This window comes from Diuraphis noxia, unplaced genomic scaffold (genome assembly GCF_037042655.1).
Source record: "Diuraphis noxia isolate RWA-SAM2 unplaced genomic scaffold, SU_Dnox_SAM2 contig0004, whole genome shotgun sequence".
NCBI lineage: Eukaryota > Metazoa > Arthropoda > Insecta > Hemiptera > Aphididae > Diuraphis > Diuraphis noxia.
The window spans coordinates 12,934,693-12,954,458 of record NW_028301714.1 but is presented as its reverse complement, the minus strand read 5'-3'; the positions used below and the strand labels follow the sequence as shown (position 1 = coordinate 12,954,458).

At 29.5% G+C, this 19,766-nt stretch overlaps 1 protein-coding gene across 1 annotated transcript in view; it reads right to left on the bottom strand.

Moving 5' to 3' along the window:
* The window catches only part of LOC107173572 (dopamine receptor D4-like), a 163,703-nt gene that overhangs the window by 7,875 nt on the left and 136,062 nt on the right, over positions 1 to 19,766 (bottom strand). The window contains exons 7-8 of the mRNA XM_089227397.1: positions 10,126 to 10,612; positions 2,717 to 2,920 (exon numbers count right to left, since the gene is read on the bottom strand). Of these exons, the coding sequence (XP_089083523.1) occupies positions 2,717 to 2,920; positions 10,126 to 10,612 (691 nt within the window). The remainder of the gene's footprint in view (positions 1 to 2,716; positions 2,921 to 10,125; positions 10,613 to 19,766) is intronic.

The window sequence follows — 19,766 nt, the reverse complement described above, 5'->3', positions numbered from 1 at the left end:
ATGTATAATGTACCTACCTAGTATATAATATTATATGTATTAAGAATACGTTTATTATTGTATTGATTCTTTGGGACAAAACCTTTGTTGATTCTGCAACCATAGCCCATGTCCACGTGTAGTTTATCAAAAATCAAAAGAATGAACGACCTATTATTAGACGATTTTAGTATAATACAATATAAGTATCTATGAACTATAGTTTGTTGGTATAGAACATAGATACATCGTCCCAATGCACACACGTATCTAAGTATTGTTAAATAACATTACCCAATCTGTGACTATATAGTGACCGATAAAATAATATTATGCAAATGAAGTTTTCTTTCGTTATAAAGATTATTACGATTATTATTATATTATTCAAATTAATTGAAATTGTTCAAAATGTTATCCAAAAAGAGTAATTTTGGAATAAATTTCAATAGATAAGGACTTATTTATTTTGACGGTTTGACGATGACCTATCTGGTGTATAAAGCCACTGATATATTTTGACTCAAGTAGAGGCGTCGACATAACTTGTAATGAACCCACCTAATGAGAATTGTTAAAAGTTCCAAGTAAAACAGAATAATAACCATACAGAAATTAAACTCTGACATTTAATTTTACATTTCATAGGCAAATGAATATGTGGTATAATCTAATTTCAACAGTTTTCATACATAATAATATGTATATACTTATAATTTTGTTTTTAAAAAGTTCTATTTTTTCCTGTTGTCTGTATAAAAAATATTTAGCATAACCTAATTTAGAAAAATAATATTATTAATCATCAGTTTTTCGACCATTGTTGAGAAAAATCCATGTTTATTTGATACCTCGAAATTTTTACAATGGAATTTTAGATTGTATTAGACATTTTACAAATATTTAAAATTTGAATGATATGTATATAACGCACTTTGTGTATTTGTTTTTAGCCTGAATCGTGTAATTGTATTTAAATACAACATTTAATTTAAATTTTAGAAAGAATTTTTATGTTGTAAAATATTTAATGAAAATGTTACTTTCTTATGAAAAAATTTATACATACAGTCAAGGTATATCAAGGCCAATTTATGATATCTTACTTGACGACATGAAATATTTTAAAACTGTTATGGTATGATAATAACCAACGGATATTATAACAATTGTTTCAAATTGTATTCGTTTCTAAATTTTAATGAAAAATTATACTTTTGATGGGGTATTAAATTTACATTGATATAAACAAACGTATACATGGGTATTTGGTATCCATAATTTAATTACTATTGTAGAATAAATAATGCAGCGCCCATAAGTATGTATCTAAATATTTTTGTCTATTATTTTGTATAAACTTGACGTAATACACGACTTGCTATAGTCGTTCAACAGCTATCAATTAATATGATATACCTCTAATAATGTGATTATAATAACCTTTACTTCTATATTTAAACGTTATACCTTTATAAATAATCTACATTGTACTTAATATTCATAATGTTATCTAGCACTTAATTTAATGTTTACATTGTACAATATGCCAATAACCTTAGTTGTTGTGGCTTTAATAAAAAATAAATAAATAAAAAAAAATAACCTGTGGAACTATCACTCTGTATAATTTTTACCGCACTATAAAGTATATAGAATGCGTAGATCATTATAATCATTCGATTTTTTTTCTTATAGACATTATCATATTATTCATCTTTAAACTTTCAACTTTCAACTTTCAAAATATCACATATATTATGTGCTATCTGTTTCGGCTGAAATAAAAGATATTGACATATATCACTATTATTTATTAGATTTAATACTGATTTGAAGCCGTGATATATTTTTCGTTATAATATTCATCGTAGAACTTTATATTCTAATAGTTCCTTAGGCTATGCTTATGTCGGAAGGGCCGCCAAAACTTGCAGAGAGTGCTAGGTCGTTACATACGTGCCAAAGATATAGAAATACATATCGCTTGCAGCAAGACGTGTAAAAATAATATCATTTGTACCCATCATTATACCATTACAAAATACAGTGAAAACTCTTTATAACGAAACTCGTTACAACAAAAACTCTATTATATTACGTAAATAACATTAAGTTAACTTATAATGGTTGGTATTATTTAAAACATATTAATTACTCTCTATTACGAAAACTCTCAATAACGAAAGAAATCACATGACCCATCAGATTTGTTATAGAGAGTTTTCACTGTATTATTATATATGATTGTAAAAATCTATATTTTTGTTCTTTAAATGGAATTCATAAAACTCCTTTATACGAAATATTGTGTTTTTGCGAAATCAACAGTCTCTACGGTCTAGTTCATATGATTGCTAATTTTAATTACTAAGATGTACCAACAGTATAATGTTATCAAACAAAAACACTGCAAAAGTTATATTTAATCAGATACCTCATACTTAATTCATTTGTCGATTAAGACTATACGTTTGGAATTTTAATAGGCGATATACCTATTGTCGTACATAAAATATCTGGTATTTTGGTGTTTATTTCTTCCACTTTTATGTCGTAATAGCACACACCACCACTCTCCCACTTTGATCCATATTGACGTTTATTTTAATAATATCGTAAGAAATTATATAATTTATTATCTACCAGTGTTGTGTTTGATAAATGTGTGAAAAAATAATAATCGTAGCCAACTCTAAACTAAAATAGGTATAGTATATACTTGCAATAATTTTACCTTAAACATGACGATTCGGTTTTCGTTGTTGTTGTGATGTTTAGGCGTATTTGGCTCACTCGACGAACGGTTTTTGTTGACCAGCAATGGGTAGTTACTGCTCAATGACGAGTCCGAACTCTGTCTGCTGCAGTATTGACAACGGCGCTGGGCCAACCGGAACGTAACGCTCTCGTATCGCGTACAACGCTCTGATCCGTTTATCTAAAAGATAATGATGATGATGATGATGAATAATAATAATAAAAAAAAAAAGTAATTTTTTGATTGTCATACAATTATGTGTATCTAAATCATTTTAGTATAGTTCATCATAATATTCTATCTAATGGACCGCGCCGATAACCAAAAATGACATCGTGTTTTCCTTTCATCAGATATGTTAAAATACAATAATCGATTATTAAGAATAAAACCTTAATTTATTATTCAATAATTGCCCTTGATAACCCTATCCTCTTTAATCCAGGATCGCAGGCATTGATAATATTACCGTTGAAAATTCTCTAACTCGTTTTCTACTTACATTGTTTCCCAGATGCTGATTCATTACATTAATATAAAATGTAAATCATTTGTGTTGGGCGGATCACCGTCAAAATCTATACTAGTATTCACGGCCTCACGGGTCTTATTAAGTGTCTATTTCAATAAAGATTTTACGCTAAGTTCTTAGTGAAACAAACTTTAGAATAAACCCTCAAAAAATGTATGTAGGTACGTTTGTATACATAACTGCTAGACACTACTGCTATTAGACTTTTGGAATTTCAAATGATGAGCGTAGCACAAGCTTTATACCATATTTGTACAAGAAATATTTTATCTTTTTTTAATGTGCTTCTACGACGGTGACATTGGGTACACGATACATGATACATGTCTTTTGTATTTTGAAAACTCAATTTTAAGCAAAGTTTACAACTATTGAAAACTAATATGAATCCATTAAGAATTAATTAAATTTTGATACTTTTAATAATATATATGATTTATAATATGTTTTAAATTATTAACCACATTCGGTACCTATACTACAAAACCTTGATTTACATTATTACATTAAATACATTTATTTATAGCTTTTAGTAACTTGTACGGGTCATAAAATTGTGTACTTTAAGTATTGTATTTTATCTTATACATTGAAAATTACAATTTTAATGTTAGTTCTGATAAAATAATCAAATTTGTCATACAACATTTTATCATGAAAAAAGTTTTTAATTCAAATACTTTAAAAAAACGAGTAGCCATGACCTTTATTAAAATCCATATATGTATATAATATATATATATCGTAAAATATGGAAAAGTTAAAAAATACAAAATACAATATATAAATTATGTTTTTAATAAATATAAACTATTTATGGAGTATCCATCATATTATCTCTTTTGTTTTTGCTTTCATTTATAAGTACTAAAAGCTTAACTTTTGCTGTAAACTCTGATTATTCGTTTTACAATATAATATATGATTTTTATTTCTTATCAATTTATGTAAATTTTTATGTTTTAAATTAAAGTATTTTTTTTTTTTTATTAGTCATGATATTATAAATTTGAACTTTAACAACCAAGGCCATTAGCGTTACATGCATATTAAAGTATTTATAATTACAACAAATAAGATATTTTCTAAATAATAAATAAATTAAAACATAAAATATATTTTGTTATTATTATTATTAATTAAACACACGGTAACATTGGCCATTTAATGGAAATTATAATAATATATAAATAATTTTAACTTATAACACAAGAAGCACACTTAAATACTAGTTGAACGTTAGAATGAGATAAGCGATAGTGATATTAAATGTTGCTGAGGAGATTGGAGGTGATGATACATTTTATTGAGGTGGCAATTGATTTGGGTTTCTAATTGAATGCTGTTGAGAGTGAATCCAGAAGCATGGCATTTCTCTAACCTGTGCGTATATACGACATTCAGTAAAATTGTTTTTGATATCGATCCAGACTTACACGTAGATCACACTGGAGCATCTTCTTTGGTAAAATATTTTGTTTTATAGTATGTGGCACATATTATAGATATTGTTTTAAGAACCATTTTGAACGTGGACATAGATAAACTAATGAGAATACAGTGTAGAAAATTAATAAATTAATCATATTGTAATATTAATATTCATAGTATTATAGAAACAATCGGTTGCAATTTTTTTAATACATAACGTTAACTAATACTTACCTACGCTTAATTACTACAAAAAGTTCAAGGTGGATAAAAATCTTTTTCCTAGTTTTGCATTGTTTAATTTATTTTTTTAAACCTTGACAATTTAATCCCTTAAAAACTTTATGAGGTATCTAAAATAATCTAAATAATATTAATAAAAAACAAAATGTAATTATTTCCTTCGGTGTATCTGTTCCCTGTATACGGTTTCATTTGTACGCCCTTGAGATTTAAAGGAAAAAAAGTCGGGAAAAACAGAATTAACACGTCAGTTTTAAATATATAATAGCAGTGATCTCCTCGTCTAGATTTGAAGAATGATAATATGTAATAGTGATGTCGTGATTTTAGGTCAGACAGCTGTGACCGATGATGGAAGACTGAACATTTTGTGCATATAACTACAGCAACCGTAATTACTGTTTTTTTTTTGAATACGATACAAAAGAACGTGTCAGACTTTTTTGTCGTTTTAATATTTACCAATATAACATCATGTCCTAGCGTTGAAAATTGTAATTGATTGGACAACATTACGGATAGATCTACACCACGCACATAATGTATTAAAAAAACTGCAATACAGAAATTAAGGTCGTATACTAAAATTTTCTCGAAAAAGTTTTATATTTCTAGTTTAAGTTTACCGAGAAAAAAAACACAAAATAAATAAAAGTAGCATAGTCCAAGTACTTTTTTTTAGTGGTTTTTAGTGATCAGAGTTTGGATGTCAATACAAAAAAGGTATTATTTAAAGAATTAAAGATATTTTTCTTGCACGGTGGTGATTAAATAACAAATGGAACATTTGAAACATATATATATATATATATATATATATATATATAGTTTATAGCTCTATTAATTACGGAAATAAAATATTATATTTCAGGAGTGCTTAACAACAGTAAAAAAAATATATCAAATAGTTATTCATCATAGGTTGATATTTAAATAATACCTAGATGTATGACGTGAAAAAGACGTAAGCATATTAGTATATATAACATATTATATATAAATGGTTTGTAACGACACAGAATTCTGACTATAGCCGATACTCCACAGCAAGTAGCTGGAGATGTCGACTATTGCCAACAATAGAGTGCGCTCATGGACCGTCGGTACTATCATGTACTATGATTACTATTAGAATATATGGCCTGCACACCCGTTGGTACCTCAGACGGGGTGGTGGCGGTGGTGCATATGTGCATATAAGAGACCCAGCAGCAACACCAACTACCAAGAGACACTCCGTCACCAGATCCGAAATTAGTAGTGGCTGTCTAGTTAGTAGTGGGCTTAGCTTTGCCACCTGTTTTAATAGGTCGGTTAGTGGAGCTGGTATCTATCTACTCTGCCGGGCCAAGGCTAATAGTAGGCTCTTAGTTCGCGACATTAATTTACTTTTCGTGCCCAGTACTACCGCCGCCGAATCCGAACGCGCCGTATCCGTCTACCGAATTTGCTCATGGTTTATTAGTATTGCCGCCGTCGAACTTAAACGCGCTGTTGCTGTCTGATACCGTCGAACAACTATTTCACTAGGTCCAGGTGAACATCCCGGGATAACATAATATGCTATTATTCATGCCCATCGAGCCGCGAAGGAAAAAGATAAGAATCTGACCGCGTTATCATATCAACACGGTAGTAAGTACCTACTTCAATTATTAATTGTGATTGGGACTGATTCTTTTTTTTTTTTTTTTTATTAAGCCTCGGCGTCAAAGGCCATTGGCGTTGGTTTACAATAGGTTACATATATATACAATTATTTACAGGTTATATACAATTTATAAGCTTGGACTTAATTATAAATGTTATCAAATTATTAATATTGTCTGGGTGTAGGGCTTCTGATAAAATGTTGGATACACCTGACCCCGTTTGTCCGTTTCGTATATGCGGCATTCGGATATGATGTGTTTGATTGTGAGAGGAATACCACAACTGGCACAAATGGGAGGGTCTTCCTTTTTCATCAGATATTGGTGTGTTAGCCATGTGTGTCCTATTCACATTCTGTTTATTGCGGTTTCTATTTTCCTTGAGGAGTCCGACGGATAGGGCCATGGATGTATGGAATTTTTAATTTCATTTAATTTTGTGGAACCTTGTTTCCATGCCCGTAGCCATGGACTGATTCTTATTGTATAATTAAACCACGCATTTCTATTATAGTCATGTTACAGTATATTTCGTATAAGATACTGTCTAAAGAAGATATTTTAATAATTTGATATTGTATTATAAACTTTATTAGTAATGTATTAATTAAATGTACTAACTCTAACTTTTGTCAAAATAAATAAACATTTTATTATTTAAACTGAAATTGTGTTCAATGTGAACTGGCGGCGACTGGCGCCCAACCAATACGACTATTCATTATCAATTATCATACACCTAATATTGTGTCGATAACAGGTTCTGTAATATCATAGTTAGTACAACAAAGAATGACGGTACTAAAATGAAATCACGATAATATATTGATATTTTCACTAATTATTATTACATTTTATTAAACTATAATATACTCGGAAGTGATAGTAACACATAATGCATTGTTTTGCATAATACATACCGTGTTATGAGCATGGATATACAGGGTGTCCCATGGAGATTTGACATTCTGACAAATGAAATAACTTTTGTTTTAATCAATATTTAAAAAAAAAATTAATATATTGCAGAGACACTTGAGTTAAATTTTTTTTATTAATTTCAATTTTTAATTTTTTAAAACTAAAATTAAAAAACTTAAAAATTGATAAAAAATTTCCGAAATGTTCAATATAGATAATTTGTAAATCTTATGTTGAGAAAAATTTAAATGGTAAAAAAAAATTATTTAAGTAAAATGACTGATTTTTTACAATTTTTTTTTACTATCAATATCCTCGTTAAGTAAATTCCTATCTAGTTTATGTTAAAAATACTGTAATTTCAAAAAATATAAATTTACCTAGGTGCATATGATATTTAAACATGTTTATTTAAATTAGTTTTAAAATTATAATGTTCCTACACAAACGATCGTGATTTACTTATAATGAGAATATTTATAGTTAAAAAATCAGCCATTTGACTTCAATACTTTTTTTTACCGTATTTATTTTTCTTAAAAATAAGATTGGCCATATTCAATGTTTCGGAAATTTTTTTATCAATTTTTAGGTTTTTTATTTTCAGTATTAAAAAATTAAAAATTAAAAATGTTCTATGCGCAAGTGTTTATGCATTATATTAAAAATTTTTTTTTAAATATTGATTAGAACAAAAGTTATTTCATTTGTCAGAATGCCAGATCTCCGCAGAACACCCGGTATAACAATATAATAATAGGTAAATTACAAATTTAATATCATTATTTTTCCTTTGACGTTGATTACATATTATTATACATATATGTACCGTTAATCCTGTGGGTATTACATGCTAATCGGGTACAAACATTATAGCGGTGTTTTATTATTTGGGTATTAATTATTCTCAGATAATTAATCGAAATCTGTTAACAAATATTTGCACACTGTGCGATATTCGTTAAATGTATACCACCGACGGGCAATGAAGCTTTTCGCGCTAGAGAAAAAAATTTAATGGAGCAGTAAGTCGGCGGTGAACAATGAACGAAAGGTATTATTTTGTCGTTTCGGTCGCAAATTGAAATAATTAAAAAAGTTTTATAAAGACAAAGTATATAGGTACAACGTGCATATATGGCCCGGTTATAAAAGTTTATATTTCACTCGCAATATATGATGGACGGAGTTTTTTGATTGTTAAATTTATTATACAGGATTCCGATATATTTGTTTTGCTTCTAAAATTATACCAATTTTTCTAATGAGATCGTTTAAAATGCATTATGCAAATCAGATTTATTGATAACGTCATCGAATCATAGTTTCAAAATGTATGTATCAAAAATAAGACATGTGTTCCAGAAGCTAACAATTTCAAATGACAAATATCATTAAATATTTCAATGACATATTTATAAATGGACTAAATTAACATAATTAATTCCTATATTACAAGTTATATAATATATTAATATGAACTCCTTATATTATGGTTTATAAATATATTTTATACTTAAGACTTTGTTAAAAAAAAAACTTTAAAAACTTGATTAAAAAAAAACATGCACATTGTGATAAATAAATTATGCAAGTCAGAATTCAATAAAAACTTCGAATACTAAACATTCTACGGTATTCAAATTTTTCATAAATTTTAAAACTAGAATAAATACATAAAAATCGTGAGTGTATATTTACTTATAAAACTATACATACATATAGCATGATAATTTATCAACCATTTGTGGCGTAAAAAGTTGTTGAGCTGCCTTAACAAAATGACGCAAATTTACTTTCATAGCAATTAAAAAAAAAAAAAAAAAAAAAAAATGGGAGGCATAAACATTTTAATATTACCACCTTAATTCTACTATAGGTACACGTATTTAAGATTAAAAAAAATGCATTCATTTCCTATATCAAATACAAATTTTATACCAAAATAAGTATAAATAATTTTTACTAAAAAAAATATAAATTATAGTAAGTAGTAGAAATAATGACGTAATTTTATCGAACAGTTATGAAATGTAGTAACTGCAAAATATCCAGTAATGCATTGTAAAATACTTATAAAATGTTATATGTATGTACGAGTATAAATGTTGTTAATGATTTGAAATTGAATTACTCGCAAACCCCGTATGATGTGAATTTGATTTTGTGTACACAAAATTCTTAAAAACCAATGAGCTCACCAATCGAAACTCCTTTAACAGTATAAAAATATCTGAATATTTGAATACACAGTCTTAAAGTATGTTTATAAATGCCCGAAAGTCAGAATTTTAATAAACATTGAACATTGTTAATGGTTTAAATATTGGTAGGTGGTGTTTGTGTGTATATATAGCTATATAATGTTCGGTTAATCTAAACACACTTTATTAAATCGAAATAACCGCAATATTACAAACTCATACGTCATAGGTGAAATTAGGGTTATTGGGGAGAGGGGGTTAGCCCACCAGTTTTTCAATCATATTTTAGTTAAAAATATCAATTTTATCAAGGTTTGTGCTGTTGATGAAATTTATTCCCTTCCCCCCAGACAATTTTTCCTAGCTAGCCATATGCTTAAGCATAAGATGTCGTTGACTTACCGGGTTGTATGTGGCGACAAAGTCAGCAGGCGGTGGCGTGACCGAGTCGAACGAGTGTTGGCACTCGACTGACGACATGCGGAAACTGTGTACCGACACGCTGTCGGCCTGATGGGACGTCATGAGCCGGTGCTGTTGGTGGCCGGTGGCCGCTTTAGCAGCGGCCGACTCGCGCAACCGTTTGCGGCTGCACACCACGCGTAGCATTTCCTTCCGGAACGCGTCGTTCCGGAACACGTACACGAGCGGGTTGAGCGTGGCCGCGGACAGAGCGCACGTGTAAACCACCTCGTCCGGAAGTTGGACGATTGACACGTGTACGAACAGCGGCGTCCAGCTGAACAGGTACGTGGACAGCACCATCATGGACGTCTTCATGGCCCGGCTCTCTTCTCGGAACAGCAGCGCCGAGAAAATGGCGTTTGAGTTGCGCCGTGACAGGTCCGGTTCTATGCACACGCTGTGCTTGCGAGTCCGTAAACTGTTTCTGTAAGCACGCAAACACACAATAATTTAGCACTAATTCAAGGTTTGTAATGTTAATATTTTTCAATAATAATAATAATAGTAATAATAATGGAAGTGCATAATATGCTGCTCATTGTAATAATGTCGAGAAAATAAACCTAACCTAAGTCCAAACTAAAAAAAAAATGCTCTTCACTGCGTCTGATTATCAGATTTCAATAATTTTTTTCATCCAATTTCGTATATTACATTATTGAACTATGAAATTTCCCCCCTTTCCGCTCACTACAATCGTCACCACCACGGGTCAACACAAAACTCACCCCTTTTTCGCATCTTAAAATTTAATTTCTATGATTTAAAATGATTAATATGTACAATATACATCTATTATAACTATTATAAGATTTAAATACTTTTTAATGTTTTGCAATATTGTTTTTTCAGTCTGCTAACTTAGGCTCTCAATTTTTATCCGTAATTTCAAAGCTCTACACTCTCCCATATGTAAAAGAAAAATATTTAAGCACGTTTTTATTATGTCAATATTGTTTTAAAATATGTAGAAAATATAAATCTACAAAACCTTTTTATACATATAATTGAAAAATCATAATAATATTTACGTACCTAATACGATTATTATCATATTTAAATGTTTATGTTGTATTTCATTCCAAAAGCTAAATACGGAAGATGTATTATTTTATTTTATTTCTTTCTTTACCTATAAATAACGTTATGCATATAGAAAGCAGATTATACTATTCAAACATTATATTATATTGTGTGGTTGATTTTTTCAAATGGAGATTAAATTATTTCCATTTGGGCCTTTTTCATCTGGCATATTGTTAGAAGTTCACCACATATTATACACAATCATGCATATTGAGTGAGATGAATTTAGCTGGTTCCACTTGACTTATTTGTCAAGTCAATTTTTGTGATTTAAAAAAAAATTGTTTATATATAGTTTGAAGTGTTCCGTAGAAACACTACATATTTTTACCGAGTACCTACCTACACAAAAACTGTTAAGGATTTTTTTGTTTTTTAATAATTTACTCGCGGAAGTGAGTATATATGATATACAAAACCATAAAACCAACAGAATACATAATGTATGACGCCTCCATGACTTTAGATGTCTATCGTGTTATTTAAAACTAATAAAAACAGAGTGGTCACAAATAATAAAGTAATAAACGTAGTGTGTTAAATGTCCAATCTACAGTTGCAATCGCCACCAGAAACATTGCAAGCTGATTTTTTTAATACAACCAGAAAAAGCGTTAACCGAAAAAATCGTGCACGTTTTTGAAAAGTCTGCAATGACTCATTGAAACTAAAAATCGTACGATATTCATATTTCCTCACGTGAACACTGCAGCAGTGCAGCCCACCTCGATTGATGTACAATCTCATACTCGCGGGCACACAGCGGTGATTGAGTCCAAAACGACTATAAATATAATAATTACATAGGCGTAACTTGGCGGGGGCGAATGGGGGCAATTGCCCCCACAGCCTAAAATTGGTGGGGGCATTGCTCCCACAAACTGAACTATAATATTAGTTAATTTCAGGCTGTTCTGAGGCCTATAATAAATAATAATACCTAAAATGACGTATATAATAGCAGCTGGTATGTAAAGGTTCTTTGGCTACAATCACATATACTATATAATAATATAGTCTATAATAGTTTAGTGATATATACTTAATATGTGGTTACACTATGATGTTCACTATCTTATCAGTTATTCACATCATCATTGCACATTTGCACATGTCATAGAGTAATATTACTCTATGGCACATGTAAGAATTTTAAAGCGATAACTGATAACGGTCGTATAGAATATGTCATAGGTTCGGTTCGGTTATTCGTATAGAATATATAGAACTATGATAGACGTTTTTACAACTTTTTTTTAACTTCTGAAATGAAAATGTGTAGAGGTTTGCAAAAAAATTGTTTTTGCCCCCACGTGAAAAGAGCCCAAGTTACGCCTATGTAATAATATATAATATGTATTGCAGCTTTTTTTTCGTAAATAAAATTAGACAAGACTGCTCAGTGTTGCCAGTTGCATATACGCTTAAGATATGAAATCTCAGGAATAGCATAAAATAATATTACTATAGTTAAAATATACCTACCGGTAGATGAGTTACCAAGAAACTAATTCTTTTTATCCTATCGTTGTCGTTGAATACCTAATGTACAATATTTTGAGAGCCAGCCCTACTTAAGAGAGCCCGGAATACTATTAAATACACAGTCATGTACGTTTTGTTCATACTAAAAATTGTATTTAAATAATTACTCGAAGACTTATGTAATAAATATATATATATATATATATATATATAAATACTGATTACATAATTGAAGTTGAGGGGCCCCAACAAAACATTAGCTCCGGGCCCCGAAATGCCTATAAGTAATTCTCTGAATATTTTATTCACATTTTAAGTTGTTTTCGATCTCATCATGTCACTAGAGTACATAAATTCGGCCTTGTTTACTATAAGCAAGTAACTCGATAGCCATTTAAAACATAATATTCTTTACAGAACACATTTGTAAACATATAAAAATATTACGGAGGCAAAAAGCTTGCACGTACTCCTCCGTCCGGAACTGGGCACGTGGAAGTTATAGGCAGGTACTTTAAGTAGGAATAATACCTAACGTGAGTTTGGTTCTGTATTATTATATAATTGGGTATAAAAAGGTTAACACGGGAAAACAAATGGACTAAGCACTAAGCACCGGGCACGGGCTATTTTACTGTCGTTAAACAAGTGCCGACGCATATGATTCATTTCATTCGAAACGTACTTTACGTGAAAATATGTTAGTACGACAGTATTATGTTATGATGTTATGATATTGTCATAATAGGTTCTAAAGCGATTAAAAATTACACGCGTATAATATCTTAGATTATTTATTGTAATCATATTGTAGATATCTCGAATGAAAGATTGCGGCACGATGATCCTGAGCATGTCTCAAATCCCAATACACGTTGGTTCACAAAATAACGTTGACAATTAAAAAATATTATACATGATGGTACCAATGGTACCACAAATTATCAAATTTTAACTATCATAATTTATAACCACTTTTAGAAAATGCAAATGCGCTTATCAATTATATAAACGGTTAACTCTGAAATCTGAATTCTTAATGACAATATACATATATAACATAATATTTATAAAATTATAAAATTTTCGACAGTTAAAAATTAATTTTTTTATGGAATAAAATAATTATATACTTATATAAATGTCTTTATTTTGTATTTATTATTTTTATTACTTAATATTTGATTGAGAAGAGCCATATAATATGCAATAACCTTGTGTATTTCAATCATGATCAAGCCAATATTTATAAATCTTAGAAACAAAAATAGAAAGCTATGAGGTTAATCTTTTGATGAAGGGGTATTTAGGGACAAAGAGACAGACATTATTATTATTCTTTTGGTTTTAATTGAATTTTAAATGAATAGTTCAAATTTTCAATTGATCTGTAATATTATAGCTAGGATATTAAGCTTCGTTATTTAATTTGGTTCTAATATCTTAATATATGGAATACAATTCTAATTGGACTTTTGAGATTTCAGTACTCACTCAAGCTGTTCAAAATGTTGACCTTCGTGTGCCTGGATAACGCACTTGTAAATATATTACATAAATATGTGATAATGCACGTACTATGTATATAGTCGACTACTCTGCGGAGACGTGTTCAGGAATTTCCAGTGCTAATTTTCAACACCACCCCGTATTATATTATTTATAATATACTCTTTTCGTTTATAAATTTATTTATTTTTTCATTCCGAATAATCGCACGAAATTCGCTGCTGCTGCAGTGTACACCCATCGCAATCCCCTCACGGGGTATATAATGTGTGTGTGTGTGTGTGTGTGTGTGTGTGTGTGTGTGTGTGTGTGTGTGTGTGTGTGTGTGTGTGTGTGTGTGTGTGTGTGTGTGTGTGTGTGTGTGTGTGTGTGTGTGTGTGTCACATGTATAGGTACCTGGCACTGTAACAATAATATATTCATATTAACATGCGCGTTGTTCGCTCGACACGTTATTGCGGTAGATATACAATTCAAAATTTTCAAATACGTTTTACATATTACATATTAAAGTTATTGTTATATCATAGGTGGGTACTGTATGCGATGGAAAATAATCTGTCCAAAGTTCCCCGCTTACCACAGTGCGCCATCATATGGTGTAGGTATATGCAACCAGGTACATATATTAATATATATTATATAATAAAGAATGATATAGAGTAATTCGTATACATATGAATTATGATGATGTGTATACGTGGTACGCGTGGCTTATTATTATTGTGCATGACGTATTATATTATATACGCGGTTTTCTAAAAATGCGACGAAATCTTTATAGTGGGCGGGAAGGTCCGTTTTTCTGCTCGTAATTTTTTTTCTCACTTCGCTGCAGCAGTAGTAATAGGTACAGGTGTATGATAAACTTGTACTCGCTTCGATTACACACGCCATTGTATCCGGATGTTTTATTGCCGTTTCCCTTGTACACGCTATATAATATATATGTGGATGTATTATTAAATGACTATGCTTGTGATTGTTTTTTCATCATCAAACAGTAATTTTAACGTTAAATGTATTTAGTGATGCTTTTCCGAAAAAATTCATTTCTTTTTTACATTATTTTAATTCGTTAAACCATAATATTTTTTAATGATGATAATTAAAAAAAAATTTAATTAGTTGTTTTAATAGTAGACATACGTAAACTGACGACGAATATTTTTTTTCATTTTTCTCCTAAGCAAAATAATTTATATATAATAATTTATAGCAAATAAATATTGAACGAGCTGCAGTTTGTAATTATTAAAAATAATGCACAACTTTATACATACAGGCTAGAACGTATTATAGGTATTGAAAGTTCAAATGAGCTGAGTAGTGTACTGACATTTTCGACATTTTGCTGGACACCAACCCACAATATGAGAATGTAGGAAAAATTATTGATTTTCATAACTTTAAAAGTTCTCATCAATGATGAAATATGTAAAAATAAGTTTTCGAATTAATTAAAATAAATCAGCAGGTAGAATACAACGTGCGTGGTATGATATCATAATAATATATTACTACGCATTAAACAGCACAGACGAACACGCGTGGTATAAAAACGTGTAGGTATAGGACGCGATCCCGAGTAAAGTTTCTACATAAGTATATCTAATATTCGCGTCTTATTTATATTTTCGAAAGAGGTCTTTACACGTGACCGGTCGTTTAACTGCATTCATTAAGTATGTATAGATATAATATTTATAACCTAGGATGAATAGGATGATATATAAATACGCGAGCACTATGTATAATAATAGTATAATATTACGTAATAATATACACGAATGAGGTAGAATAAACGTTAGTGTCTTCTAAACCAATGCCAGACGTACAAGATATAATATTTATGTCATTTAATCGTATTAAAATGTAAACGGAGGACGAGTAGCACGCGCGTATTTCTTGGAAAACATAAAAAAAAATAATAATAATAATAATCCCTCGACTCAACCAACGCCCATGATGTACTTAACACATATATATATTTACACGAGATCTCCATTCGGGTTGATTAACAAATAAACGACAACTGTTGTAATAATTTGAATAAAGCGCATTTTATTTGTTTATCGTCGTTAAACATTTTAGACCGCAAATACCGCATTTTACACTGGAAAGAAAACTCATCTCGAAAGATAGATATATATAATATAAATATATATATCGGCATTAAGTATTTTTCTTAATTCGATTCGATTAAACTTAATCCTTAAACCTCGCGCGATTCAAATTGCTACATTTCATTTGAGTAAAAAGTTAATGGAGTTTTTTTTTTTAAATACCACTAAACTTTATTATGATAGATAACGTCATGAGTAGCTAATGTTTAAAAATTTTTTTTTTTAATTACCGAACATTTAACACTGTTATGGAAGTTAATTTATATACCAAGTGTTATATACTCCATAATACCATAATTTAACATTTCTGTTTTTAAGTAAACGAACGTTTTTTTTTAAATTCATAACCACTCAAAATTATTAAAAGTTATTTTAACTTTTTATTGTATACATTAAAAGAACAGTAAATAATATGATGTGTTAGTATTTGCATTTTTTTTTCAATTATAAATTATGGCCCGGTTACTGGTTTTTCAACCACCCAGTTATTCGCCAGATAACTATTTATTGAATAAACTTATTTGTCGAATAATCTTCCGAATAAAGTGATAAGCGTTTTTCAATGTAATCTTATTCTCCAGATAGCCTGCTATTTGATGAATAAAATTGATGGCATGAAATTGATACTAATAAGCGGTAGAAATTATGCATTATGGAACAAGTTACGCAGGTTTATCTCATTATGATTGGTCATGATAACATTGATTACTGTGATAATGTGATACTTGTTATTTAAGTTTTAAATTATTTCTGTTTGACAGTTTGTCGTTTGACCATGACAAAGTCAAATCTACTTTGTCATGAGTTTGACACTGGATACTGATGTTTCACGTTGAAGACAAGCGATAATTAATTTTTGTTTATTACCTACGTGGCTACTTCCTATTGTAAATAATTGTATATTTTCAATAATATATTAATATGACAAACAAAAAGAACATTGAAAAAAGGGTTAGAGCAGCAAATTTTAATTTCCGCGAAAAAGAGCTTTTATTAAATATTGCATTTGAAAACTGTCACATACTTGAGAACAAAGAATCAAATAATGCAGTATCCTGGAAAGATAAAAATAAGTGTTGATTGAACATTGATGAAACATATAATTCTACAACAGAAGGCTGTGTATGAATTTTAATTTTAATTTTCTGTATATATAAAATATAATTGTTCTATTTTTTTTTTATATCCAAAAGGTGCTACAAGTTTGCGTTTGAAATATGAATCTGTAAAAAAACAGTTACGTGGCACTAAAAGCGATTTGTTTAAAACAGGGGGTGGTCCTTATAAAGATCCTTATACAGTGTCCAGTGATTCGGAGAAAGCTTTATACCAAGTAATGCAACTGTCAATTGAAGGACTACCTAGTAAATACGACAGTGATTGTAAGTAGTTTTCTAGAAACGTATTTTAATATATTTTATAAATTTAACTATTCTTATTTTGTACTATAACCTTTATCACGTTTAATAATATATAATAATATTCACCATTGGGACCACTTAATAACATTGTTTTAATTAAAATCATACAATATTACTACCAAGTGTTGTATTAACTCTTACCAGGGTTTTGAATATTTATGTGAGTGAAATAAATTGCACCTATAAACCTATTGTTCTTGGGATTCGTGCTATTTGATAGAAACGGCGTTGTAAATTTTTTATTTCAGTATCGGTCTCTGGCATACGAATGAATCTTGGTCGAATCTTTGATAATGCTACACTGGCATTACGTACAATCAAACAAGCTGTGGTTTTACACACACCCAAAAAATCACCCTTAGATCATATACAATGGATGTAGCCATTCGGTAAATGCTTGTGTATTAGATTTGAGGCCAAAATGACTGAAAACGCTAAAGTTTTGGTTATTACTGCGCATGCGTAAATTACTGATAATAGTATATGGTATATTATGTAAGGCTCTAGATACAGGGTGATTCTTTTATCAAACAACACTCATTATTTCAAAAACTATTGACTTTTTTCAAATTTTTTTTTTTAAATTGTAGATTCATCTTGTTCTAGAACTAAATGTTTTTTTTAAATATTTTCACCCTTATATTTATCAGGTAAGCCATTATCAACTTTTGATTTTTAAATGACAATCTATACTAAAAATTTCATAAACTAAAAAGGCTATTTTTTCAATGAATTTTCACGTTTAAATTTTCATTTTTCGTTAATCCGTTTACAAGATATAGCCTCCCAAATTTGGGTGGTTTTGGGTGGTGTTTGTGTGCTATAGGTGTATGTTAGGTGGTATATTTACACACAAACACCATATAAGTGTTGTTTGATAAAAGAATCATCCTGTATATATTTAAAGCCCTAGTATATCAATCAGAATTACGCGCATGCGCACAAACAGTCGGGGCTCTGGGTTATTCTGGCTTCAAGAATTATCCCGATGGCTTCATCCATTGCATATGATCTAAGAAATCACCATCCGTTATCGAAAAATTGCCAGTAGCATAGAATCGAAGAGTTATCAATAGTTCGTTAATCGTTGTTAATGCATTATTCCTTAAATACATTTATAAATTATGTATTTTTTTACAAAAAGAATATTATTTATTCATCTGTCAAGCATGTATTTAAACTCACCTATCAGTTGATGATGATATCTCATCTTCGATGTATTCTAATAGCTATATTTTAAATTATAGTAACAACAACTATTACTGTAGGCATGTCTTGTCACATTATATTATGGCAAGATACATTACCACCAAGTATAAATTGTAAAAATGCACAGCTACTTCTTAACTAAAAAAAACTCATAATATCTATAGTTTATATTGTATATTATACTCATTCTTCATTGTTTACGTTTTTCGATGAGTACCAACGGTAATTATTTTTGTCATTAAAATCAATAGTTCAACCAAAAAAAAAAAAAATAGTAAAGGTCAAATAAAAAACAAAATTAAAGCAGAAATTATGGCTTACGGTTAATAACAATTTTATTAAGATTTAAAATTGAGTTAATATTTTTATTTTTTTTTTAATCATTTTTGCCACTGGTTTTTTTTTTAAACTATTTTAACTAATCGTATTAAGTTACGTTTAAGATCGTGTTGTCATTGACATTTCTGTATAGATTATTACATGCTACTAAATGTCACAACTTGTATTACACATGATTCTAGAAAGCTTTTTAAAACACAAAATAATAGTGTATAGTGTTTTATGCAATAATGTGTTAATTTTCGTAAAACTTTAGAAGTAAATGTAGGTATTCAATTTAGTTCCTGTATCGATAGTAAGCGTAAGAATTACGCGAACTAATGTATTGAAAAGAAAAAATTAACGTTTCATTTACGATTAACAATCCATTCCAATATATTATGACCTAGAAGCACCACTTAAC